Source organism: Colobus angolensis, unplaced genomic scaffold (genome assembly GCF_000951035.1).
Source record: "Colobus angolensis palliatus isolate OR3802 unplaced genomic scaffold, Cang.pa_1.0 Scaffold50, whole genome shotgun sequence".
Lineage (NCBI taxonomy): Eukaryota > Metazoa > Chordata > Mammalia > Primates > Cercopithecidae > Colobus > Colobus angolensis.
In genome coordinates this window covers 4,108,056-4,134,698 of record NW_012118488.1, presented here as the reverse complement: position 1 = coordinate 4,134,698, position 26,643 = coordinate 4,108,056, and the positions used below count along the sequence as shown (strand labels likewise).

The 26,643-nt window shown below is 53.3% G+C and overlaps 1 protein-coding gene across 1 annotated transcript in view; it reads right to left on the bottom strand.

The window, feature by feature from the left end:
* Positions 1–26,643, bottom strand: part of ITGA3 (integrin, alpha 3 (antigen CD49C, alpha 3 subunit of VLA-3 receptor)) — a 33,849-nt gene extending 7,206 nt beyond the window's left edge. Inside the window, exons 1-23 of the mRNA XM_011959943.1 lie at positions 26,472–26,643; positions 19,062–19,189; positions 18,659–18,738; positions 14,640–14,889; positions 12,279–12,365; positions 11,680–11,887; positions 11,011–11,207; positions 9,226–9,314; positions 8,950–9,086; positions 8,696–8,782; positions 7,706–7,773; positions 7,497–7,633; positions 6,758–6,907; positions 6,557–6,654; positions 6,117–6,264; positions 5,791–5,859; positions 5,115–5,194; positions 4,956–5,033; positions 4,309–4,411; positions 3,977–4,159; positions 3,667–3,789; positions 2,842–2,955; positions 1,714–1,812 (exon numbers count right to left, since the gene is read on the bottom strand). Of these exons, the coding sequence (XP_011815333.1) occupies positions 1,714–1,812; positions 2,842–2,955; positions 3,667–3,789; positions 3,977–4,159; positions 4,309–4,411; positions 4,956–5,033; positions 5,115–5,194; positions 5,791–5,859; positions 6,117–6,264; positions 6,557–6,654; positions 6,758–6,907; positions 7,497–7,633; positions 7,706–7,773; positions 8,696–8,782; positions 8,950–9,086; positions 9,226–9,314; positions 11,011–11,207; positions 11,680–11,887; positions 12,279–12,365; positions 14,640–14,889; positions 18,659–18,738; positions 19,062–19,189; positions 26,472–26,629 (2,871 nt within the window). The 5' untranslated portion in view covers positions 26,630–26,643. The remainder of the gene's footprint in view (positions 1–1,713; positions 1,813–2,841; positions 2,956–3,666; positions 3,790–3,976; positions 4,160–4,308; positions 4,412–4,955; positions 5,034–5,114; positions 5,195–5,790; positions 5,860–6,116; positions 6,265–6,556; positions 6,655–6,757; positions 6,908–7,496; positions 7,634–7,705; positions 7,774–8,695; positions 8,783–8,949; positions 9,087–9,225; positions 9,315–11,010; positions 11,208–11,679; positions 11,888–12,278; positions 12,366–14,639; positions 14,890–18,658; positions 18,739–19,061; positions 19,190–26,471) is intronic.

Below are 26,643 nucleotides of genomic sequence, written 5' to 3'. Positions count from 1 at the left end.
TCTCAAAAAAAAAAAAAAAATGGCATCTGTATCATAAAGTTCTATTTTGTTCCACTGATCTTTCTGGCCCTTCTTCTACCTCTTCTATACTACAATAATTTATCTTAGGAAATGTACAATAATGTACATAGCCAACCCTGTATTCATCTCCCTGTATCTCCCGTATATCTTCACTTACATCCTTTAACAACAAATTATTAGCAATTTTATATTTATTCTTCTAGATGCAACTCAGATTCAAGTTTGGGAACTTCTTTTTCAGGTTTCCTGAATCTTACTGAGACTGGAATAATTTGAGTGGGAAGATCTGACAACTTGATAATACAGTACTGACTTTTTTCTAACCATTACTCAAGTTTTTGTTGCACATTTCTTGTTGTATTTATTCCTAGATGCTGTATCACTTTTCTGATGAATTTGAATGGGATCTTTTCAACTATACGTTTGATTGGTTATTGCTATAGCAAGTAGGAAACCTAAGGAGTTTGGGTATTTTGATCTTGTTTTTGACTTCTTGGACTTCTTGAATTCTCTTATTGGATCTAATAGCTTTTTGGGCCGGTGTAATTCCAGTGTTTTGGGAGGCTGAGGTGGGAGGACTACTTGAGACCAGGAGTTCAAGACCAGCCTGGGCAACACAGTGAGACCTCATCTCTACTAAAAATAAAAAATTAGGCTGGGCGCAGTGGTTCATGCCTGTAATCCCAGCACTTTGGGAGGCCGAGGCGGGTGGATCATGAGGTCAGGAGATCGAGACCATCCTGGCTAACACGGTGAAACCCTGTCTCTACTAAAAATACAAAAATTAGCCGGGCATGGTGGTGGCACCTGTAGTCCCAACTACTCAGGAGGCTAAGGCAGGAGAATGGCATGAACCAGGGAGGTGGAGCTTGCAGTGATTGCGCCACTGCATTCCATCCTGGCCACAGAGCGAGACTCTGTCTCTAAATAAATAAATAAAGTTAGCTAGGCATCGTGGCACATGGCTGTAGTCTCAGCTACTCAGGAAGCTGAAGTGGGAGGATTTCTTGAGCCCAGGAGTTCGGGGCTACACCACTGCATTCCAGCTGGGGCAACTGAGTGACACCCTGTCTCTGAAGCAAAATAAAATAAAATAATAGCTTTTCCATTGATTATCTTTTCTGCCATGTAGATGATGACATCATCTGTCAATATTGACCAGGTTCTCACGGTCGAACTTCCCTCCGTTCTGCCTAGATGTCCTGCCTTTCTCTCTATATATACATATTGCCTGTGGCCAGAAGCTCACAGGTCTATAGTGGATGTGACAATGGGTGAGATAATCAGGAGGCCCACGTTCCGGCCCCCAACAAGCTGTGCCACTTTGGGGAGGCCACTCAAGTCTCTCTAGGCCTCAGTCTCTCAGCCATAAAATAGAGAAGCGATCCCAGCCCTACTCTTCATGGAGACGTGTGCAGATCAAAGAAGCTAATGCAGTGGTTCTCAGCCCTGGATGCACATTAGCATCACTTGGGGGATCTTTAAACACAGCAATACCGGAATCCACTCCCAGGGACTCAGGTTTAATTGCTCTGGGTGCAGTCCAGACACCAGAACTCCTCCAGATGACTCTTACCATGCTGCCAAGATTGAGAACCACATGGCTGAAGTGCGTCAATGTGCTCTTAAAAGATGCCCTGTACTCCCAAGCTCTGGCTGGAGACTGCTGTCCTAGTGAACATGTGCACTCACCCACGTGGTCTTGTTCTCCATGTTGATGGTGGGGATACTGGTTCGGAGGAACAGGGTAGCCCAGCCATTTACCCGGACTCGGTCAAAGTCTCTGTAATCCTGGATGGGGAATGGGGTGGGTCAAGAGGAACATTTGACACTCCTCTGAGCCTCCCTCCAACCCTAAGCATCCCCACCCCATCACCCTCCCACCAGGTGGTATCCTTAAACAGAACCCCAAAGGATCTGTCAGCCAGGCCTCCCCTCCACACACAAATGCACGTCATTCATTTATTTGTTCATTCATTTGTGCGTCAGGTCCTGTGCTGGATGCTGGGGACAACCGAAACAATGAAGGTCACAGTCTAGGTCAGGCCCGTGGGCTAAATCTGGCCTGGCACCTGCTGTTGTAAATGAAGTATTTTTGGCGCACAGCCACGCCCATTCATTTGTCTATGTCTGTTTGTGTGGTGCACTGGCAACACTGAGTAGTTGCAACAGAAACTGTGGCCCGCCAAGTTGAGAAGATTTCTAATCTAGTCATGTACAGAAAAAGTTTGGTCTAGATGGCATGAGAAAGTGGGCACATGAGGCATTGCAACCCAGAGTCGAGCGTGATAAATGGTGTGTGTGGCTTCTGAGAAAGCTAGGTGGGTGGCCGTTGGAAGAGAGGTCATTCATTTTCAGCTGGAAAAGCCAGAAAAGACCTCGCTGATGGTGAAGCATCTGACAGGGACCTTGAAAACGAAATAGGGGTTTACACACAGAGATAAAAGAGGGGGAAATGAGCATTCCAGGGTTAACGAACACCCTGGGGAAAGGCATGGAGGTGGGAAACTAATGGATACATAACAGAATAATGGACATGAAAGAGGTCATTTTGGCTGGGGACAAACACGTACACATCCACGCAGAGACACGCAAATAACACACACACGCGCGCGCGCGCGCGCACACACACGCGCACACACACACGCACACACACGCGCGCGCACACACACGCACACACACACGCGCGCACACACACACGCGCACACACACACACGCGTGCGCGCGCACAGCCCTGCTATGACCCTGGCCTCGCCCTCTCCCTGTGGTTCTCCCCACCAGGGTGGATGGTAGGAGAGACCTTCAGACCCAGGCACTGACCTCGATGAAGGTGCTGTTCCACACTCGTGCCTTCACAGTCACGTTGGTGACAATGGGAGCATCAGGGATGGGGCACTCCAGCCACACACAGCGGGCACGCCCTGTGGCACAGGTCTGAGGCGGGCAGGGAACACGAAATGTGACATAGTGCGGGTCTCCAGATTCTTCGTGCCTTACTTCTTACCTCCTGTCCCTCTCAGGCTTTGTCTCACCCCTGGGTGACCCAAAGGTGTCTGACATCCTTCCACTCATGCACACCCCCCCGCCGCCACCTCACAGTTATGCATTTCAGACACACTGTTTGGGCCAAGCTCATATAATGCCAGGCACATGGATAACATGGAATCTGACCCCTGCTCGTGTAAACAGGGCCTAACCTCCTACACCTGCTTCCCAGCCAGTTCCCTGCCTCTGGGACACCACCTCCCTCCCAGTCTCCACCCAGCTAGGCTTCAACCGGCTTGCCAGGCCAGCTCTCCTCTCCCTTCCTGCAGAGGGCACACGCACCACCCACCATGCCCTGCCCGACACTGCCTCCTGCCAACCAAGACTCTGAGCAGCTCTATCGCCCCCAACAGGCTGGGGCTCCTTGGAGCAGAGCCAGTGTCTCCTCCTTTGGTCCCTTGTCTTCGATGCTCCCCCATCAGAGTGGGGAACCCTCTGAGGGCAGGAGATGAGGCTCCCTGCTCTGTCTGGAAGCTCCCAAGAGCAGGGGCCTCATCACCTCGTCACACTGAGGTCTCCCTTGCTTTGTGTGACCCTGGTGCCCAGGCACCCTGTGATGGGGTGGGTGCAATCCCCTCCAATCTCGCCCTGGCCACTCACCAGCACAGTCTCTGACTTGGCTTTTTTGGCAGCAGCCAGAGTGACAGGTGGGGGACCCTGGCCTCCTCCTGGATCCAGCTGTCGCCGCCTGCGCTGTGGGGATGACAGCCTGTCCCCAGGGTCCTGGAGAGGAAATAGGAGATTTGCTGGCAGGGCAGAGGAAGAATTGGGAGCAGGGTTGCCGGAGGGGAAAGGGTGGGAGAGACAGGTTGCCAAAGAGGTATGAGGGGAGGGAGGGGAAGACACTAGCCCTTCTGCCCTGTAGCAAGCAAATAAGATGCAAATGAAATATCCGTGATAGTGTCCTTACAGAAAGAGTGAGGTTGAGAGGGTTGACAAGGTCTCCAGGTGGTCGGCAGGGCCAGGACCCATTGCCATGGATGGTGATCTCCGTGGGATACAGCAGCCACTTGCCATTGCTGACTTCATAGGGCCATTCCAGACCTAGGACCAGGGTCCCCAGGCCCACCAGCCCTTCCCCCATTGGGCCCACCTGTGGGCAAAAGATGTGTCATAGTCATTATCTCCTGGAAAACCACCTTCATCTTACCAAGTCCCAACCCTCCCACCTTCAGACCCCAGAAAAAATAAAAATCATCCTTCCTAGAGGTCCCCAGCCCAGGACTCCAGCGAGCCCCTTACCTGGAATTCATACTTGAGGGGGCTTCCTACATCCTCCACAGTTTTCATGCCAGACTCGCCCATCACTGTCCCCCCAAAGAAGCTTTGTAGCCGGTGATTTACCCTAGGGGTAGGAAGGATGCTGGAGTCACAGGGGACAGGAGACCAGGGCCCCAGCAGAGGTGGTGGGCAACAAAGCTGGTTAACTGTAGCCCCTCCAACATCAGGCACCTCAATAGAAAGCCCAGCTTTGCAGTTACCAGCTTTATGGACTCAAGCAAGCTATTTATCCTTTCTGAGCCTCAGTCTCTTCATCTGTAAAATGGACTTAATCACAGCTGTTGTATCCCAGGGCTGCTGTGAGAAGTCATTGAGATGATGTATACAAAATCATTAGCACAATGAGCTCTTATAAAATGGCAGGGACAACACCTTAGCCCTGGGGTTGCTGATTCCTCCACTTCTGCCTGCTTTACAGGTGGAACAGTAATAGTAATAATAATGACAGTGATTGTTCTTGTTAAGGAAAGGATGACCCAGGGGAAGTGGAGGCCTGAGGACGCTGGGCCAAGGGAGGGGTCAGAGGAGCTTGGGAGATACCTTGGGGATAGGGAACCCTAGCTCAGGCACAGCAGGCTGGGGTGGGGGTGGTGGAGAGCGGTACCCACATGCTAAGCGAGGTCTGGAGTGTATAGTCCACCAGCAGAGTGAGGGTCATGGGCCACAGGTTGTCCTGGTGACTTGACCTTCGGAAGAAATGCAGGGGGTAGGAAGGTGATCCAGGATACCTCAGCCCCAACCCAAACTGGCTTGTCAAGGCCACTCACGTGGAGAGCTGCAGCTGCACCTGAAGGTCCCTTGTGTGCAGGGTCACGCCGATGACCTCAAAGGCGATGAGCAGCTCCATCTACCACAAGAGTCAGGGAGGCAGACAGTGGCATTTGAGGCCTAGCGGGGGTGATGTCATGGGGAAGGAGAGGCTGCACACTATTCTAGTCGGCTTTCTGGCCTTCTCCTCCTCCTCCTGTTCTGGGCGAGGGGTCTCCACCTCTCCACCTCGCCTCTGTCTCCCTTTCCCTTTTTGTCCGTCAGGTCACATCTCTGCTACTTTTGAGCTACACAACCTTGAGCAGGTAACTGAAACTTTCTAAGTGTGTGTTTCCTCTTCTGTAAAAGAGCATCTGCCTCCTCAGAAGGCTGTGAGAATTATATCCTATCAAAGAAGCACAGTGTTGGGCTCAGGGGCTGGCACACAGTTGGTGCTTGGTCAGACTGGTTTCCTCCCCTCCACCTGCTCTAGCTTTGTGCACAGCTCCCCAGCAGCCCCATTTGTCTTAGTTTCTGGGCCTCTTCTCCCCCTCTACTGGGTCTCCCCTCCTGCACTGTGGCTCTCCGCTTCGAGGGAGCCCAGAAAGCAGGCAGGCAGAGGCTAGAAGGACAAGGAGCTCATCAGAGGAGCAGCCTGGGACCCAGGAGAACTGGGAGGATGTGGCCAGTGCTCACCCTCTGGTTCCGTTTGAAGGGGTTCCCCAGCTCGCAAAAGATGGTCTCATTAGCTTGGCAGGCCCCAGGCTGAGGAAAGAAGGCGAATAAGGTCAGGATCCGGTCAAAGTAGGGCTTGTCCTCCCTCCTTCGTGGTGCAGGGTCAGAAGCCCTAGAGCTTGAGAGCCAGGTTCTCCAAGCAGCAGAGACGCTAAGTCCCCCGAGAAGGCCCAGACAAGAGGAGGGGGGCACGTGGCAGACGACAACACCTGCACAGGACACGCATATGGGGATGCAAAGACGCAGGGAGCCTTGCTTGGGCTCTGGGCCGGCCGGCGGGCACTCACGGGGCGCACTGAGGACAGCAGCAGGGCGGGAGGCACCACCAGGGTGAGCAGTGCCTCGTGGGCGTCCTCTCCGGTGTGCTCCGAGGTCCGGGTGTTCGTCACGTTGATGCTCAGGAGCAGTTTCCGGACGTCTCTGCTGTACTGGAGCCTAAGAGTAGGAGCCCAGGACTCAGCCAAGAGCTCCGCCCCCAGGGCCCTCGTGGATCAACTAGGCCCTACTCCTGGGGTCTCCTAGGTGAGAAAAGCCCATCTTGGGATAGCCAGGCCCCGCCCTCTAGTCGCACCTAGAGGAGAAAGCCCCGTTTCTGACCATTCCACCTGTTCCCGCTAAAGCCCTGTCCCTCAGGCTCGTCGTGCCATGAGGCCCCGCCCCCACCCTGCCAGTCAATGAGGCCCGCCCCACCCTTGGCTAATTAGCGCGGCCCACCGCCCACAGCCACCTGCTCAGCTTCTGCTGCTGCTCAGACACGAAGGCTGCCCGCATCTGCAAGTTGCTCTCACACTTGTTGTCGGGCCCGCACTCCTTCTGGAACTGGACCTGGGGGTGGCCGGAGGTGTGAGGGTCATACCACCCCAGTGCCCTCTCACCCCGCCGCCCTCCTAGCCCCTGGTCTTCCAGTCCAGGCCCCAGCCCCACCCACCTCAGTGTGGTTCTCCAGAGCCTGTGCCTGGTTGAGGATCGGGTAGGCGTCCAGGGACCTCAGCCCCAGCCGGGGGCGATCGGGCATCCGCAAAGGTAAAGAGTAGTTCAGGGAGATGATGATGGGCCGGAGTTTGTCACGGAGGTTGTCCTGGGGAGAGAGGGTGAGCTGAACCCGGCCCTGCACTGCTCCCTGCCCCAGCTGAATCCTCACACCACCCTGAACCCCAGAGAAGAGCTGGATCCCCCTCCACCCTGAAAACCTGACAGTTAGGCTGAACTCCCTCTAGTCCGGTCGCCAAATTGCGACTTCCTACCATCCTGACCCTCCAAGAGGAGAGACAGGGCTTCTCCTCCTCAAAGGTCCCTTCACCTCCCCATCCACAGGGTCCCCAGGTTGAGCTGTCCCCTTCCACCCTGATGTCCCAGAGACGGACTGAGCTTGCTCCCTACTCAGGGACCCCTTTTCCCAGAGGTGGGTTGAGCCAAGGGCTCCCACACCCCTCACTTTTCTTGGAGGTAATAAGCCCTTTGGCCCCATCCCCACCCCGAGGGTCTCCATTTCTCCTCATGTGTGGGTGCTGTACACTGTACTCCTACAGACTGATAGCCTTCCAAACCGACATCCCCAATCTCTGTCTCTGGGGAGACCCCCATCCCTCACCCTTGATCTAGGGGGACACTGGCCATCTCCTCCAGGGACCTGGGAGCCCTCATCCTGCCCCTTGCTCCTCCCTCACCATCAGGAGCAGCTCCAGCTTCTGGCAGCGCATCTCGGGCATGGAGAAGAAGCCATGGAAGACAGCAGACTCACTGCCAGCAAAGCGGAGCCGGGGCGGGCGGCGGTCCCTGTCGGCCTCCAGAGTGTAGGCCAGGGCTACAGGTAGACAGGGTGGTCAGCAAGGGGCCAGGGGAGTGTACCCCTTTTATGCTGCACCCCAGCACTCACTGATGTTTCGCCTGTAGTTGGGGTTCCCGGCACTCTGGTTGTAAGCAAAGCACAGCTCCACTTGCACACTGTTGGAGGGATGTACAGGAGGGCGGGTCACAGTGGGACACACGTCCAGGCCCTAGCTCTCGCCTCTGTACTGGGCAAAAGGAAACCGAGGCCCTTCTGGAGAGAGGCAGGGACAAAACTGGGGAGTCCACAAAGCAGGTCCGTGGTATCCCTGGCCCCTTCCCTTCCACTCCCCTTAGAGCCAAAGAAAACAGAGTTAGAGGTCACTAATGGGGAAACTGAGGCCCAGGGCCCAGAAGGACTTGTCAAAAGTCCTCAGTCAGCAGGTGGCCCATCCCAGTCTTGAACCCAGGTCTACCAATCCCCAGTCCAGGTCTCCTTGTACCACCCACCCCATTTCCCTGCTCTGTCTGCCTTTGCCTTCTGATCCAAAATCCTCATTCACATAAAGACCTTGGGGTCATTGCCATCATTACTGTCACTTTCTTAGAAACTAATGTGTTTTTCAGCACTTAGGGTATACACAGTGCTGTGCTAAGGACTTTTTGTATATTATCTCATTTAATTATCACAACAACCCTGTGAATCAGTTATTATCAATTCTGTTCTACAAGCAAGAAATCGGAGCCTAAGAGGGATTAATAATTCGCCTGAGGAGACTCTCCTCCATATCCATGCACTTAAATGCATCCCCCTTCCCAGAGCCTAGCCCCACCCCTGCACTGGCATAGCTGGTATTTGAACCAGGCCGTCCAGAGCTCCCACCTTGAACCACTATACTATACTGTCCCCTAATTCATTCATTACCTCTTGCAAGGAATTTTGCTTTTTAATGAGGTTGGGTAGAGAGGGCAAATGCTGGCCCCAAGAATCAAATTTCTAAAGGTGGGATGTCAGGAGGCCAGGGGAGGGGTTTGGGAGCTGGGGCCCTCCTGGCCTGCCTATAAATAAATGACGAATGGGTGGGCAGAGCAATCTCACCAGGAGGTGGCCGTGCAAAGGGCAGGGTCCAGCACAGCGGGCCTGGCCACCAAGGTCTTGTGGACGATGTTGATGACGGGCCGGGCCCTGCAGAGACAACAGAGCCAGACAGATATCAGTGCCTCCTGCCTGCCCCAGGCCAGAGTTGGGGCCCAGGCTTCCAAGTAGCTGGCACAAACATGGACAGAGATGGGAATCCATGCAGACAAAGATGAGGAAGAGAAAGACCCTTATTCACTGGCCTCCTGGCTCACCGCAGCAGAACAATGTGGTCTGACAGGCTTCCCACTAGAAGGTCTGGGTAGAAGTTCTCATCCACATCCATCTGCCCACTGAGGGAATAGCCGAAGGTGGCCAAGCCAGGCAGTCCCAGTTTCTCTCCGTGGATTACCTGGGGGCAGGGGAAAGTGGTGGGGGCCGGCTCTGGGAAGCAGGGCCCAGGGGGCTACAGGGAAGGGGTCGGTGAAGGAAAGCAAGGAAGACCCATCTCAGCTGGTGGGGGCAGCAGACCCATCCCCGTCTCTCTGTACCTGCTGGGGCTGCCTGGGGAGCCCCTTAGAGCTACTGTGATAGATGTACACTTTGCCCAAGCCTTCAAATGGAGCTCCCACAGCAATATCTGCAGAAGAAAAGGCAAGACAGGGTCACCCAGGTACTCTGGGCCCCATGTCTCCCCAACTCTGTGCTCCAGGCCATGGAGCCCAGCACAGAATTGATTTTGGCCTGACTGATGGATGGGCAATGCTCAGAGCATCAGGGACAGAGCAGAGCTCTGCAGCTCAGGATGAACACTGGGACCATCTGAAGCCCAGCTTCTTCCTATCATGGGTGGGAAAGTAGGTTCAGGAGATGGGAGGTGACTCTACCAGATAGTTGTCAAGCATTCAGTGTGTGTGTGTGTGCGTGTGTGTGCGCGCGCGCGTGCATGTGTGTGTTTAAAGACAGTGTCTCTCTCTGTAACCCAGGTTGGAGTGCAGTGGCACAGTCATAGCTCACTGCAGCCTCAACCTCCTGGAATCAAGTGATCCTCCCACCTCAGCCTCCTGAGTAGCTGGGACAGGCACACACCACCATACCCAGCTATTCATTTAATTTCATGAGAGTGCTGTGGGGTGGATACTATTGTCCCCCTACTTTATAGATGAGGAGACACTCCAAAAATCCAGAGTTACACAACCAGTAAGTTTAGAGAAGAGGAAATTTGAGCCCAGGCCTGTCTCACAGCAGGGGCTGGGATTTTAACCATAACACTACGGCGAACATCACTGAAAGTGTCAAGGCTTTTAACATTCTAATCATTATCTCCACAAATAAACCCCAAGTGTTGGGTTATCTTCTTAAACTGAACTCTTCCCAGTTTGCAGCTTTGGATCGGATAAGGCCTAGGGAATCAGCAAGCCATGCTTGTTAGTAAGCCCTATAAAGGGAGTGGAAGCAGGTCCCAGGCAGAAACCAAATGACTTCCACAGTGCACGCTTGGCCTCTGTTGACTGAACTTTCTGGCACCTACTTTGGGTCTTCAGAGGCTCCTTTGCCTTCCTCTTCATTCTCAGCTATGTCCTGGGAAACTGAGGTTATCAGCAAAGTGACTTTCAGATAAGCCAGGTGCCCCTATGGCACTGACTCCAGCCCTGGGTCTGCCCCTGTCCCTGATACCCCAGGTCCAATGGGTTCCCAAGTCCTGCAGAACGCTTATGAGGACCCCTATATCCAAGGCTCCCACCTTGTCCCATTCCTTATCATCCTCCATCTGAGATATTACATTCTTGATCTTCACTCCCCTAGCCTTGCTCCACTCCTGCACACACTCATCCCATACCCCTTCCAGAATCATCCTTCAGGGTACAAAGTTACTATATCACATCCCTGCCCTAAAACTTTCTCTGGATGCCCCACCACCCCACCATCACCATTACCCAAATATAAATCCCTAAGATACTCTGCCTGGCTTTCAAAGCATCCACTCTCACCCCACCCCACTCCACTCCCTCTTCAGCCTCCTCTCTGATGTGAACACTCCACACCCGCAGATTTGGGCACACCAGGCCAGTTTTCATGCCCGTGTTGTATCCCATCAGTTCTCTACTGTGCACTCTCAGCCCAGCCTTGGCTGCACAGCAGCATGCAAGCTCCTCCAGGAGGCCCACTGAGCTTGCCTCTGTTGCTCCCTCTGCACACCTGCACATCCTCTCTCTAGTACTGCTGCGAGCTCCCCAGGTCCGGCCCCATCCTGTCTCATCTGTGGGCCTGTCAAGCCTGGTGTGCAGCTGACACTCAGTCAGCAGGGGTGCTGGGTGAGGGGTGCTGGCTTATACCCTGAAATCCATCCTGGTTGATGTCACCAATGCTGGCCACGGATAAGCCAAAGGCGGAGCCACTGGGGCCATGAAGAAGGAGCGAGGGGTGAGCAGGGAAGGAGGTTCCCGCCTGGTTCATGAAGACATAGACGGCACCCCCTACCTCCTCTTTCCTCTCAAAGTAGTAGGGGGCACCCACCAGGAGGTCCTGCCACCTGCACAGGAGAGAAGGAGAGGGAAATGGGAGTGTGAGGTCAGCCTCCAATATGCAGCATAGCTCTTGTTTGATAGGCGTGACTGTGCCAGGGCACAGGGCTCTGCAAATGGCTCTTCTGGCCACAGGTCATGGGTGGGAAGGACATGTGCATGGGAAGGACATGGAGATGCCAATATGACTCCCCAAATAGAAGACATATGTCATGGAGATGCCATGCAGGCACAGATCAAACCCAAACAACCCACATCCACTGAAGCATACAAATCCCAAGCAGAAACAAGCAAATGCAGGGGTCCCACAAATGCCATGTGCAAATGCCCAGACTCCCATAAAGCCTGATTGCAAACCCCTGCAAACAACATGCAGACAGCTGCACAACTGCAAATCCTCCACTCCCCTGACCTTGCTTAGGTAAGCCTTCCCCCACCCATCGTTCTCCCTGGCCCCAGAGGATGTCCCTAGATTCTCACCCATCGTTGTTCAGGTCTGCCAGGGCAATGGCGCTGCCAAAATAGGCGCCCACCTGCGAGCCCTCCAGCACCTGCCTCCTCCGCAGGTCTCCGCCTGCCTCCTGGCTCAGCAAGAAGACTGCGCCCATATGTCGGTGCCGTGGGGCACCTGTCACAATGGTGATGTTTTTGGGGTGCAGGATGGCGCTGCCTACCTGCACCGTGTACCCTGGGATAGAGGGAAGATGTTCAACCAAGGTCCCAGTCAACTTTGTCTCTTTCTACTCCGGACCCATCTCCCTATCCCCTCCTTTGCCTCCCACCGTGATGTTCTACCCCACTATTCCAAGTAGGGCAAGTAAGTAGACTCCAGATGGCCAGCAGCCATGCCCCATCCCAGCCCTGGTTCTGCCTGGACACTGGACTGTGAGTATCCTAAAGGTAAGAACTTTGCATCTTGAGAGCTTGGAACAGGGCCTGGCATACAGGTGCTGGTCAATCTGCATGTGATAGTTTAACTAAATGCCATTAGTCACAACTGCACTCTGGCCTCACCTTTCCACCACGGACTAAGCCCCCTTCCCCTCTATCACTCGATGGGCTACCACTACTGTACTCACCAATATAGAGGTTTCCTTGGTCCTCTGGGTCCTTGTAACTATACTCAGATAAGTCCCACTCCTTACGCTGAATCATGTAGCTGTTTCCTTCACAGGGATTGAGGGAGGGAGAGTAGGGAGTATAAGTCACCACTGGTTTCCTCTACCATGTCCAGCCCACCCCCACTCCCACCCAACAAGGATAATAATAACCCCTTTTATTGGTGAGCACTTTGCCATTTATAAATCACATCCTCTTTAACAATTATTTTTTCCTCTTTTTTTTTTTTTTTTTTTTTTGAGACAGAGTCTCGCTCTTGTTGCCCAGGCTGGAGTGCAGTGGCATGATCTTGGCTCACTGCAACCTCAGCTTCCCAGATTCAAGTGATTCTCCTACCTCAGCCTTCTGAGTAGCTGGGATTACAGGTGTGTGCCACCATGCCTGGCTAATTTTTGTATTTTTAGTAGAGACAGTGCTTCACCATGTTGGTCAGGCTGGTCTCGAACTCTTGGCCTCAAGTAATCTGTCTGCCTCAGCCTCCCAAAGTGCTGGGATTACAGGTGTGAGCCACTGCACCTGGCCTATTTTAACAATTCTTTGAGGTGAAATTATGACTCCCGTTTTGCAGATGAGAAAAGTGAGACTCGGGAAGGAAGTTGACCTGCTCATAATCCCATGGGGAGCTGGTTGTTACAGCCATGGCTAGAACTTAATCATTCAGGCGCCTGGATATGAGAAGCTAGATGGCTTCCCCCACTCTCTAGACACTGACGTCAGACTCCACAGCATTATCTCTCTCTGGTCCTGATCCCAAACTCGGGCTGCCTAGCTAGAGCCGGCATCCAGGGCTGCTGCTGGAGAGTATCTGTGACCCTGCCAAGGTGTGACATGACCAGGGGGTGGGAGGCAGGAGCAGAAGAGGGGGCAGAGGCCTCAGCCTTCGGTGTGCCCAGAGCTGTGACTATGCCTGGGGCTACCTGTTGGTCAAGAGGAGATTCAAGGCTCCTCTGCCTGCTGATTCTGCAACAACAAAGGTTCAGTAGGGAAAAGGGGTCACTATTGCTACAACCTGTGTGATGGAGGGAGGCAAAGAGATGGAGGGAGTGTAAGTAGTCAGACACCCCCTGTGAGACCATGTGTAGTATCTTTTACAAGCATCGTCTTTTACAAGAAAATACTCTGCACCCTCTGAAATGATGGTCCTACATATATCAACATGAAAAAGTGCCCATGACTTTTGATAAGTTAAAGAGAGAAAGTAGTGATATTTATTTATTTAGTTTTTTGAGATAAAGTCTTGCTCTGCTGCTCAGGCTGGAGGAGAGTGGCACAATCGCAGCTCACTGCAGCCTCAACCTCCTGGGCCCAAGCAATCCTCCCACCTCAGCCTCCTGAGTAGCTGGGACCATAGGCGTGTACCACCACGCCTGGCTAATTTTTTAATTTTTTGTAGAGACGGGGTCTCCCTATGTTGCCCAGGTTAGTCTTGAACTCCTGGGCTCAAGTGATCCCCACCTCAGTTTTCCAAAGTGTTGAGATTACAGGTGTGAGCCACTGCACCTGGCAATACCTATTATTCTAAAATAAATCTAGAAGGACCCGCAATATACGATTAACATTAGGGAACAGAAAGAAGGGTGGGGGAAGAAGAACACTTTTACACTTTATTTTTACCAAATCCTACTGTACTATGTAGTGGTTCTACCAGGAGCATGTTTTATTTTTAGAATTAGTTTGTAAATGGTTAAACTGAAATCAGGCGGATCTGTATTCCAATCCAAGTTTCATAACTTTGTTAGCCTTGGGCAATTTACTTCTCTAAGTCTTAGTTTTTGTTTTTGTAAAATGGATATAATAATACTTGCCTCATAAGAGTATTTTAAAAATGATTGAGGCTGGGCGTGGTGGCTCATGCCCATAACCCCAGCACTTTGGGAGGCCAAGAAGGGTGGATTGCTGAAGCCCAGGAGTTCGAGACTAGCGTGAGCAACACGGTGAAACCCCATCTCTACAAAAAATACAGAAATTAGCCAGACGTAGTGGCACATGCCTGTGGTCATAGCTACTCAAGAAGCTGAGGTGGGAGGATCACTTGAGCCTGGGGAGGTCGAGGCTGCAGTGAGCCATGAGTGTGCCACTGCATTCCAGCCTAGGTGACATAGTGAGACCCTATGTCAAAAAAGAAAAGAAAAAGATTGATTGACATAATATGTATAAGGCCCCTGGCACATAGTAAGTGCTTTAAAACAGTAGAAGTCATGGTGGTGGCTGATATTGGCATGAGGTCATGTTTCTAGTGTGGATGGTCTAGGCCAGCTGTCCCAGTGGCTAACTGGGGGTGGGTGGTCTCTGCTCTTCCTCTCTTCCCCCATGGCCCCCACCTTTCCAGTTGTAGGCACCGGGGGCACCGAAGTACACAGTGTTCTGGGTGAAGCCACCGCTGGTGCCCAGCTGGCACATGCCCGTCTCCAGGTAGTCAGTGTTGCTGTTGCACATCTCGTTGTGGTAGGTCTGCCAGTCATCACTGGGGTCCAGCTCTAGGTCATTGCCTCGCACATAGCACTTGCCCACCATGCGCCGCTGGTCTTCTGACCCCGACCACAGCACCTGGGTGTAGCGGTGGGCACAGACCTGGGGACCCCCCAAACACAGGCAGCCTCAGTCAGGCACAGGGACCCGGGTCAGCTGTCTCTTTTACCCTGTAAGCCTCTGGCTTTGCTGAACAGGAGTCAAAGGAGATCTCCTGGCTTCTCCTTCTTCTCCCAGTGATACTTAAACCTGCATCTCCTTTCCAGAATTTAGAAATCTGCTCTGAGGGTCAGGAACACTTTTTGGAAAGCTGTAAAGTGTGGATTTGAGAGTGGCTTACAGATCTCAGCAAAGGGAAAGCAGGGAAGGATGAGAGACTGTGGGGTTCAGGCTCTTGGTCTAGAAGGGGTTAGTAACAGAGAGATTAAGGATCTTACTGCTCTGCCATCTCCAGATGACCCTGTCCTCTTAATGAAAGGACCATTATTAAAATGATAATTACAATGACAGTGATAATAATAGCAGCAGCTAACAATTCCTGAGTGCTTCCTATATGCCAGGCACAATTCTAAGCTCCTTAAATATTAAGTGTTAAGCCTGCTAGTGACCCTATGGTTTAGGAATGATTATTTTCCCCATTTCAGATAAACTGAGGCATAGAGAGCTCAGTTAACCTGCCTAAGACCTCATACCTAGAGAGAAGCAGAGAATATTCAAACCAAGCCTGTCTGCTTCCAAAATCTGAGCTCTTTTTTTTTTTTTTTTTTTTTTGAGATGGAGTCTCGCTCTGTCGCCCAGGCTGGAGAGAAGTGGCGCGATCTCAGCTCACTGCAGGCTCCCGGGTTTATGCCATTCTCCTGCCTCAGCCTCCCGAGTAGCTGGGACTACAGGCGCCCGCCACCTCGCCCGGCTAGTTTTTTGTATTTTTTAGTAGAGACGGGGTTTCACCGTGTTAGCCAGGATGGTCTCGATCTTCTGACCTCGTGATCCACCCATCTCGGCCTCCCAAAGTGCTGGGATTACAGGCTTGAGCCACCGCGCCCGGCCAAAATCTGAGCTCTTAAGCACATGCTGTGCTGCTTCACAGAGGGGAGAATCTATGCACAGCTTCTGAGAGCACTTTAGCTGCTCAGTACATATTTATTGGGCAAACTGATGGGCCAGAATAGGGTCACTTAAAACAGCCTGGAGGCAGGCAAAGTCCAAAAGTAGGCCCTGGTTCTTCTTTACTTGCTTTCTTTGGTCCCTTCTAGCTGTGAGCTCCACCAGCACGATGCCTGAGCCTGTCTTAGTCACTGCTAAGCTTCTAGGAATAGCACAGTGTTTGGTACACAGTAGGGGCTCACCAAATATTTGTTGAATGAACGGTGTAAATAACTGCTAAAGGATCCAGGGTGCAGAATCACTTTAAATGGGCTCCTAGACCACAGCCATCCATAACAGGGGTCTCAAAAAAGCATTTCAGTGAACTGATGCCAACCTGGAGCTTTAACAGTGTTCAAAGGTGACAGAAATCACAGCAGCGATGGCTTATGGGGTGGTAAATGATTAGAAGGGGTTACAAGGGCACCTTCTGGAGTGATTTTAAGATATATTTTTGGTTATACAGGTATATACATTTGTAAAAATTCACTGAAGTTTAAAATCTGTACATTTCACTGTATGTAAACATTACATCAATTTTTTCCATTTTTTGTTTGTTTGTTTGTTTTGTTTTTTTTAGACAGGGTCCAACTTTGTCACCCAGGCTGGAGTGCAGTGGCATGGTCTCAGCTCACTCCAACCTCTCTCTCCGGGGTTCAAGTGATCCTCCCACCTCAGCCTCTCAGCTAGCTGGGACTACAGACGCACACCACCATGCCGGGCTAATTTATATATATTTTTGTAGAGACGGAATTTTGCCATGTTGCCCAGGTTGGTCTCAAACTCCTAGGCTCAAATGATCCTCCTGCCTCATTCCAAAGGAATGAGCCACGTAGCCTGGCCACATCAATTTTTAAAATGAGAAAAAAGCCAGGCATTGTTGCTCTTGCCTATAATCCCAGCTACTTGGGAGGCCGAGGCAGGAGGATCATTTGAGCTCAGGAGTTCAAGGCTACAGTGAGCTATGATCGTGCCACTGCACTCCAGCCTGGGTGACAGAGCCAGACCTCATCTATAAAAGAAAAAAAAAGAAAGAAAGATAAATAGAAAAAGAAAAAATAGGGCCAGGTATGGTAGCTCATGCCTGAAATCCTAGCACTAGCACTTTGGGAGGCCAAGGCGGGAGGATCACTTGAGCCCAGGAGTTTGAGACCAGCCTGGGCAACACAGTCAGACCCTGTCCCTATAAAAACTTAAAAAATTAGCCTGGGAGGCTAAGGCTGGAGGGTCATTTGAGTCTGGGAAGTCAAGGCTGCAGTGAGCTGAGATGGTACCACTACACTCCAGCCTGGTTGAGAGATGAAGTCTTCTTCTTCTTTTTTTTTTAGATGGAGTCTTGCTCTGTCACCCAGGTTGGAGTGCAGTGGTGTGATCTTGGCTCACTGCAACCTCCACTTCCCAGGTTCAAGCAATTCTCCTGCCTCAGCCTCCTGAGTAACTGGGACAACAGGTGGGTACCACCACACCCGGTTTATTTTTTATATTTTTAGTAGAGACAGGGTTTTGCCATATTGGCCAGGCTGGTCTCGAACTCCTGACCTCGTGATCCACCAGCCTCAGCCTCCCAAAGTGCTGGGATTACAGGCGTGAACCACCGCACCCAGCTGGGAGTCTTCTATCTTGAAAGAAAGAAGAAAGAAAAGAAAAGAGAGAGAAAGAGAGAGAGAGAGCCTCATTCTCTTTGCCTGCTGCCATCAGCATAAGATGGGACTTGCTCCTCCTTGCCTTCCACCGTGATAGGCTTCCCCAGCCATGTGAAACTATCAAGGCAAGAGAAAAACCTGACATCAAAGAAGCACATTCTAAGACTGAGTTTATGTGCCTATCTGGATACTGATAATTCATGTCTGAAGAAAGCATAAGTATTGCATTCTCTTGGCCACAGTAATTGTTTCAGAGAAGAGCACCTGAGATAGTCAGAGCTAATGAGTTGTAATCAGATATCTACCAGGACTATAGAACTTGAAGGTCAAAGAAGATAAAGCTGAAGCTGTTGCATTCATGCACCACGAAAAGACTGCCTATCAAAGAATGGAGGCAACACAAAGAACACAGAGTTAAGTGCCTGAGATACATCACATCCTGGTGGCATCATATTAGCACTAGGAGCAAGGCAAGCCTTAACCAGAACTCTTCTGTGTGTGAACTAATAAAATCCTTTCTGAATATAACAACAACATAAAGAGACAGAGAGAGAAAAAAATGGGGCGGTGGGGGGAATGTTCTATCTGGGACTCAGAAATGGAGAACTCAGGGGCTGGCACTGTAGAATGTGGGCAGGAGGTGAACATTTGATTAGCCCCCAGACCAGAGCTGGGTGAGCCAGGGTCAGCAGGGCTGCGCCTCTTCCGGCAGTCAGCCTCCGAGGAAGGAGCGCCAGCCAGTGCTGAGCCGCCTGGGGCCCTCTCTGCCCTTTCTCCTCCTCTCAGTTCCCTCAGCTCCCTCGGCTTGTTCCCACGAAGGCTGAGCACCCAGTGTGGGCATCGGGAGGAAGTGGATGAGTCAGAGAACTCAGGCCGTGCCTGGCTCTGGGAGAGCACAGGATACTCACTCCCTTCCCAGGAGTACAGGGAGCGAGGGATGCACAGCCACAGGAAGGGACATGTGTGCAGGCCCCAGCACACACACGCCGTGGACCCCCCTGCTGCCCTCTTCTTTCCTCCCAGCTCTGGGAGATGAGGAGAGAGCCAGGAAGAGGTGGAGGAGCCGACACTGAGCACTCACTTACCAGGACTCTGCCTGCAGGGCCCTGGCTGGCCACAGTCACTCCAAGCCACATGTCCTCAATAATGTGATGGCCAGGGTCACCTGTGGGCACCAGAGGGATCATGAACCAGAGCACCTCACCCATACTTCAGTGCCCAAAGCCTCCAGAGGGCAGGGGTGGGTCCTGCTTGGGCCCTCCACCCACAGGACAGCCCTCCCAATTCCCCTTCTCCAGCTCGTCATTATTCTAAGCTCCACCAATCCCATCCAGCCCCACTCTCCTCTAGGGCACCCTCTTCTCAGCTGGACAAGAAGCGACTAGAAGCTGTGTGAGCAAGCCTTCTGTCTCCTCCAGGCCATTCTCTCTGCGGTACCCCTCTGCCAGACCTCTGACCCGGCACCCCTCCCCAGCCTCTTCCCCTCACTTTTCACTGTGATGTTCATCCGCTCACAGTCGTCCTTGTGGGCAGTGAGTGGGCACAGGTACACAGCACCAGTCCGGTTGGTGTAGCCATCGGGCACAGCGAGCTCCCGGGGGGCACCAGCCAGGAGCCTGGGGATAGGGAGGGAGGTGGGTCCGGGTTCAGACTCCCCAAGCCCCACTTCAAACAACTTGCTATTTATTCAACATACATTTACAGATTGTTGGTGCCAGGAGACCCCCAGCTCCTGCCCTCCAAAAGTGCCCAGCATAAGGGAAGGCAGGCAAGGAAAAAAGACACTGGAAGGAAGTGCCCCGGGAGGGGAAAGCAGGGAGCACAGCAGCTCAGGCTCAGGGCTGAGGGCGCAGTCACGGAGGCCAGCAGAAGAGGTGACCTAATCTGAGTCTGGGAACGATGACCAGGGTTCTCCAGGTGAAGAAGGGGAGAAGGCCACGTGGGCAAAGGCACACATGTGCGCGGGCCAGGAAGCAAGAGCCAGCAGGGTGATTCAGAGACCTGCAAGGCCCTCAGCATAGCTGGAGTCCAGAAGCCTCTGGGGAGGCACACAAAGGCAGGCTGGGAACAGCCTTAGGGGAAACCGCAGAGAGATTTTAGGCAGGGGCATGACATGGCCAGATCTCAGTTTTGGAAGCAACGCTTTGGCTTTTGAGATGAAGGTTGACCAGAAGACGGCAAGACGAGGAATCCTGGCAGAGAGTTCAAATTCTGCGAGGTCAGAGGGGAGAACTTAGGGGGCTGGGTTGTCAGAACCCTGGGTTTTTCCTCCTGAAAGCCATCTGGGGACTCAGATCTTGGAGACCTGGGCCCCTAAGTGACCTGGGTGATGTCCAATATCCTTCTCCAGTGACCTTAAGACAGGCACACAGGTAGGGGTTGGCATGAGTACCTGACACTTTGGACATTGTGGCCCCAGAGCAGAGTTCCCAGTGGGCGGGCAGCAGGTGCGGTGGGCAAGGGCTTTTGCCTTGCCCCCAGCCTGCCCAGATTCCATCTTTGGGGATGCCGACAGCAAGTTCCTACAAGGATGCTTAGGACCCTGGCAACCTGTTCCAGAGGGGTGGCTGGAGCAGAGAGAGGCAGGGGTTGGCCCTGAAATACCATCTTAAAGAACAAGCCTTGGGCCATCAGAAACCCCAGGGATCTTTGTTAAAAAGGTAGATTCCTCTGCCCACAACATACCATCTGGTGGAATCTAGTGCACCCCAGTTTGAGAACTCAGTTTTACCAGACTTTCTTCTCCCCTCATCACCTCCCTGCAGCCTCTAAATGTTCTGCCAGGAGCCCCTGCTCAATCCTGACGGCCCTGGCCTCCTCAGGTGGGAGACACCTCCCAGGTGCCCCACCATTTGGCCCCAGCAACTCTATCACTCTACAGCTCCCAGCTAAGAACTTGGGCTCTGGGCCTTCTGCCAGTCTGGAAGTGCCAAGCAACAGCCACGCCTGTAGCTCCTGCCTGGGACCTGTGAGTGTGGGCTGCAGGGAGTAGGCAGGGCAGGGCCTGGGCATGCTGGGGCCTGGGGTGTCTCCACCCACTGGGAGTTAGGAATGTACTGCCTGAGGGTGCTGGGAAGGGGGTGGGACCTTGCCTGTACTTTAAGACTACAGCTCAGACCTCACCCTGGGGAAGTGTTCCTGGGAGAAGGGGTGAAGCTTCCTGGCCAGGGAAGCTGGCAGGGGGCCAGGGTGGCAGCCAGGCCTGGAGAGTCACTTCTGTCTGGGCTGGGAAGGCCTTGATGAATCCTCTGCCTGACCACCCATGGACGTCCGCTCTCTGGCGTGCCTGACAGATGAGAGAAGGGAGCCACAGCCTGCGGGAAAGGAGCATCTCAGCCTGAGAACCCACGGACCTGGGTCTAGGGTTTGTTCTGCCTGAAGGGGCAATTTCCTTTCCTTCTTTGAGCCCTGAGTGCCTCATCTGTAAAATGGGGGCAGCCCCTCTCCCGCTGACCTCCAGGGTTGCTGGAGGAACAAATAGGTCTATTCTGCAAAAGGGTGTTCTGATATGAAGCCATAGCTAGTATGAGCATTGTTGGTCTGATTTGTTGTGGCATCAGGACTGGCCCTAGCATGACCCCAGCCCTCCCTGCAGGAACCCAGGAATTTCTTTTTTTCTTTTCTTTTTTTGAGACAGGGTCTTGCTCTGTTACCCAGGCTGGAGTGCAGTGGCACAATCTCCGCTCACTGCAACCTCCGCCTCCCGGGTTCAAGTGATTCTCCTGACTCAGCCTCCCAAGGAGCTGGGATTACAGGCACGCGCCACCACGCCCAGCTAATTTTTGTATTTTTACTAGAGACGGGGTTTCACCATATTGGCCAAGCTGATGTCAAACTCCTGACCTCAGGTGATCCACCCGCCTTGGCCTCCCAAAGTACTGGGATTACAAGCATGAACCACTGTGCCTGGCTGGACCCAGGAATTTCTGCCCTGGCATGTTAGGGAACCTGGAGCAGAGGGAAAAGAAGAGACTCCTTTGGTGGTTTAGAGAGAGCAGGGGACAGACATAAGAAGACTTCCATGGCTTGAGAATACCAGGTGATCACTGGGGTGGGGGTAGGAGTGCTGGCAGCTAGAGTCACTCTACGGCCCTGCGCATGTTATCATACAGGAGGCAGCTGAGCAGAAGGGTCTCCATGCCCTCCCAGCCCCCTCAACTCAGCCAGTAAGGGGCTAAGGGACCCCCTCCTCTGAACTTACCGAGGTACTGAGCAGGCAGAGCTGGGCACGTATGTCAGTTAGATTGAAATACTTCCCCTTACCACCTATACCCTCTTGCCTGTTGCCTGGAACCAGTCTTATGCCTACTGATAGAGGGTGGGGCAGGGCTATTACCCTAATCCCAGCCCCACATCCCAGGCCCCTCCCTCCTCAGAGATTCCAGAGGGAGCCCCCCTTCACCCCCCCCCGAGTATTTTTAGCTTCCACTTGGCCCACTCAGAGGCCCTTTAAGGCCCTCTGGCTCCCAGCCCAGGATCCAATGGGTCTACAGCCAGAGGCCTGCGCATGGATGGGGGAAGGTGGTGTGCAGAGGGTAGTTCCAGCTTCCTGCAGCCACATATACCCAGGTGTGTGTGGTGAGGGTTGGAGAATCCTGAAGGTGAGAGGGACCTTACTGACATGCAAATGAAATGCAAATCATTATGCAAATGAGCATTTCTGCTAGCCACCTGCTTTGGGGTCTGGTCCAGATCACAAAATCCAAAAGCTGACCCCTTCCAGAGCGGCACTGAGCCCATCCCCTCAGCTGCAGCCAGAAGGAGGGAGACTAGGTAGAGAGATGCCTAGATGGAGCTCTTAGAGCAAGGAAGATAGGAGATAGGACTGCCCCTCTCCTGGAGTCAGGCTGGACTCGGGGGAGCAGAGACCCCCAGCCCCCCAGATGGAGTGGGATGGGTGAAGTGACTACTCAAGAGCTTTCCAACAGCTGCCTCCTCACCCTCCCGTTGGCTCCAGCCAAACAGCCCCTCTTGGCCTCTGTGGAGCCTTGAGCTCCAAGTTCCAAAAAAGCCCTTCCTCACCCCTGCCCTATCACTCCCCTTGGGGCAGTTCAAAGCTAATGGAACAGCCAAGGAGAAAGCAGAAGAATCAAAGAAGGGCGGGGCACAGTACCCAGGAGAATTCAAGGTACCAGGTTGGCTCACCCCAAAGAGGAGAAGGCCCCCGGGGGCACTGGGGTGGGGTAATGCTCAGAGAAGCAGCCTGTAAGATTCACCTTCCCAGATTCTGTCACCTCGGGGAGGCACTTGGTGGCTCCATGGGAGGATTCCAGAGGGGACCAAAGGATCTAGCACTCAGGCCAACACGGCAAGGCCTCACTCCTTGGGTACCTAGCCTCCTGTGTTCCCCTCCCACCCCAGGCCAGGAAGCAGGTGGGGAGGGTGCCTGCTCCACCTCTGAGCCCCAGAGAAGGGGCAGGGGCGGCTCTGGGATGCCTGGATCCCAGCTCTATGCCAACCTTGCTGCCCGAATTAGCCATCTCCCCAGAGGCCGCTCCATGGTAGCTGAAACTGCAGCCCTCCCCATCCTTCCCTACTCTTCCTTTGCTGCCCACCCAGCCCCCTCTCCCCACTGGTGACTCAGCCCTAGAACCAGAGCAACAAGCTGGATGGAGAGAGAGAATGAGAAAGGGCAGGAAAAAGAGCCTTGGCTAAGCCTCAGATAAAAAAAGAACAAGGCCATTTTTCTCAGTTCTTCTCCCTTTCCTTAGCTCTTCAGTATTTTTCCTGTATTTGACTCCCGAGGGCATTCTAAGTGTCATCTAACCTCAATCCCTCTTACTGCAAAGGGGATCCTCTTCCTTCTTTGTTTAGTTCTGACCAAGCCCCCTTCGCTCCTTCTTTTTCGACAAGATCAGGCTTCTCCCACTCCTGCCCAGTTGAAAGCCTCTTGGCCTAGACTGGTCACTGGGTAAAACCTACTACACGTGCAGGCCTTCTGCCTCCAGCCACAGCTGCTGTGCCCATTTCTGCTGGCATGAGCCTTGGAGGCTGCCAGGCACCCACCCTGCCCAGGGAAACATGAGGTTAGACAGCATGGCAGGTGAGCCTGGCTCCTGTGTACCTCAGGCATGACCTCATTTCTGGGAGCCACCCTGCCCTGGGCTTCCCAGATACCCTCATTTCCAAGCAAAAGTGAAAGAAAGAGAAGGACCGGCGGTATCCCCATAGGCCCACAGGGTCAGACAAGACCCGAATGCCTGGATTCCCAGGAAGGAATGTCAGTGCAGGTGCTGGAGAAGAGATGGTGTCAGTAACCACCTCCCAGAGAACAGTCCCTGTCCCTCCAAGGAACCCCTCATGCATTTTGCCAAGAAGCCCAGAGCACTTGGTCCTCTGCCTGCTCCTTACCCCTCATTTCCACAGAGTAGGAGATTGGGCCCTGGGTTAGGGCGAGCCCCCTATGTTGTGGGCCAGGAACCCCAGTCCAGAGATGAAGGTGATGGGGCAGCAAAGAAGGTCCCACCCTGGGTTTCTAACCATTTCTGAGGCCTTCTGAATGGAGAACAAGAAAGCTGCGCTCTCCCCTCCTCCCACCCACAGGGCAGTGGACAAATACTATGATTTGGGGTGTACTTTCAGGGAGTCCCTGCATCTCTTGAAAAACCTTCTGTGAACCCCAGTTTAAGAGCCTATCCAAGACCATGAACGATCCCGCTTTTCCAAAGAGACTTTCAGGCTAACAGAATATGAGGCTGCAGCTCGTCTTACTAGTTAGTTCCTCTGAGTTGTGCACTCAGGCAGCTGTTTGCATCTGGCTACACAGCTGGCTGCAGCTAAGCCCAGCTGGCTCTCGCAAATGGCCGAGGGGTTGAATGGCTGAGGGGTTGAATTCAGTGAGATGAAGGGCCAAGACACAGAACCACCCTTAGGAAAGACTGAGGATACTCAAGGGAGAGAACTCCTGCCCCTCAGAGGTTCATTAGCTTTAGAACCTTCTGGGCTCCTGGCAGGCTGAATACCAGCCTGTTTCCCAGAGAGAAAAGTAGAACCCCTTTGCTCAGCCACCTTGGACGGGGCTCATGGGTAATAAGGATGCATCCAGGTTCTGGCCTCAGCACAAGAGCCTTCAGGTGCTCCTTGGAGAAAGGCACATGTGCAGAGGATTTTACGCACTTTATCTCGTTATAGCCCCACTAACATCCCAAAAGAAGGCATGCTGTTCCCCCCCCTCCAACACGTAAGGAAATTCAGGTTCAGGTATTGGTAACAGATCTGAGACAGGACACTGGCTATGGGACCTCCAAGCCTCTTCTCCCTCTATCGTATCAAGTTGACTCTCACAGGCCAGCAGCAGTGGGAAAGAGCACTAGATCCAGGTCCAACCCCTTTTGGGGGAAACCTGGCCCAGGGAGGGGAACCTGGCCCAGGGAGGGGACCTTGCTCAAGGTTACCAGGCGAAAGGGAGAGGGGTTGAGGAATCATTATTGACTCTTTCTTTCCAGTCTGATCTCTTTACCTATGTTATCTTATATCATGCAGATTTGGCATTGAAAGTCTGAAAATCTTTTTCTTGGTTAGGACAGAAAGAGTGCTGATGTAGAAACGTGTGCTCCTGGTGGCTCAGGATCTCCAAAAGATAGAGGGTTGACTAAGGCCAGGTGGCAGCTGCTGGGGCCAGGCTAGGAAGGGTGTGGTAGCCCTAGCCTCTGCAAGAGCAAGATGGAGTTGAGGTTAAGTCCAGGTAGGCAGGCTAGGTCAGGAGGGCAGAACCAAGGCAGGGGCAGAGTTTGGACTTTGGACATTCTAAACTTCCTCAATCTCTGCAGGCCCCAACCAGAGCAGGGAGATATTTCAGTGTACCCTGAATGTGACTACATCTTCTTGTTCAGTGGGGTCAGAGGCCAGGTGGGGGCAGAGGCTAGGAGGGGGCAGATCACCCAGCCCAAAGAGGTGGATGGTACCTGCTTAACCTGTCCCAACCTCTTTGGACAGCTTCACCTCCCCAGCCGCCAACCTCAGCATGCTCTGAGGCCACAGCAGAGAGACCTCTGAATCCTGGACATGCTACTGGGCATGAGTGTGTCTGGTGCAGTGAGGGGGACCCAGGCGGCTGGGTGCAACCTCCTCCTCCTTCCTCCCCTATGCATAGCTCTTCCCCTCCTCCTTGCAGCTGTTGGGGAAGGAGAACAGAAGAAAGAGAAAAACACTGTTTCCCTCTTCAAACCAAAACAAACACACTCAGGGTTGAAGATCCAACACGAATCCGTGGAATGCAGGGAGGATATCTGCGGGGAGAGTGCCACTGCTTAGGGGTGGGCAGGAGGAGACGCAGCCAGAGCTGGGACAAGTCCTCCTCTCTCTTCCACTGCCGCTATCCTCAAGGCGTCAGAGGGAGCGTATGGACAGCTCCAAACGCCCAGACTCACCCATCACCTCACCCTCCATCCGCCGAGCCAGCGGTTGAGAAGGCCATCCAGTCTGGCTCTGCAGAGGGTGTGGCTGGCGTGGCCGCAGACTACCAGCGAGGTGCTTAAATGCATATGCTCATTTTTCCCCCAAGCGTAGGGGAAGGGGGGTCCGCTGGGTGTTTATCTTGCAGTTTACCCCAACTCCCAGCCCTGGAGAGAAGAGGCTAGTGCTGGGTACTTGGTTCACAGAATGGGAGAGGACTCAGTCACCGGGACCCCACTTCCGCTCTCTGGAGAGATCTAAAGGGCGGAGGGGTGGCGTCCAGACAGGTTCTGGCCCCGTCAGCACTTGCCAATGATTACTGCCCGACCTCACACCCAATCCTCCACTTCCCGCCAACCCCAAGCAGCCAGTGGGCCGCCTGGGTACCCGCCCCTTAATCCTGGCTCCCAAGGGCCAGCTGCCCCGGACTCCGACTCCGCTCCGGACCCGCATCCCCCGCACGCACACTCTAGCTCCCACCCCACACCCTCCAGCTTCACTTACAGGTAGCGCTGCTGCCGCTCTGTCTGCCGATGGAGGGCGACCGAGTAGCCGAAGAGGCTGCCCGGGTTCCCGGCCTCCTTCACTACCAGGAATCGGGTATCCAGGTTGAAGGCGGAGACGACACAGCCGCCGGCCGCCACCATCAAGGCGCAAAGCATCAGGCGTGGGGCGC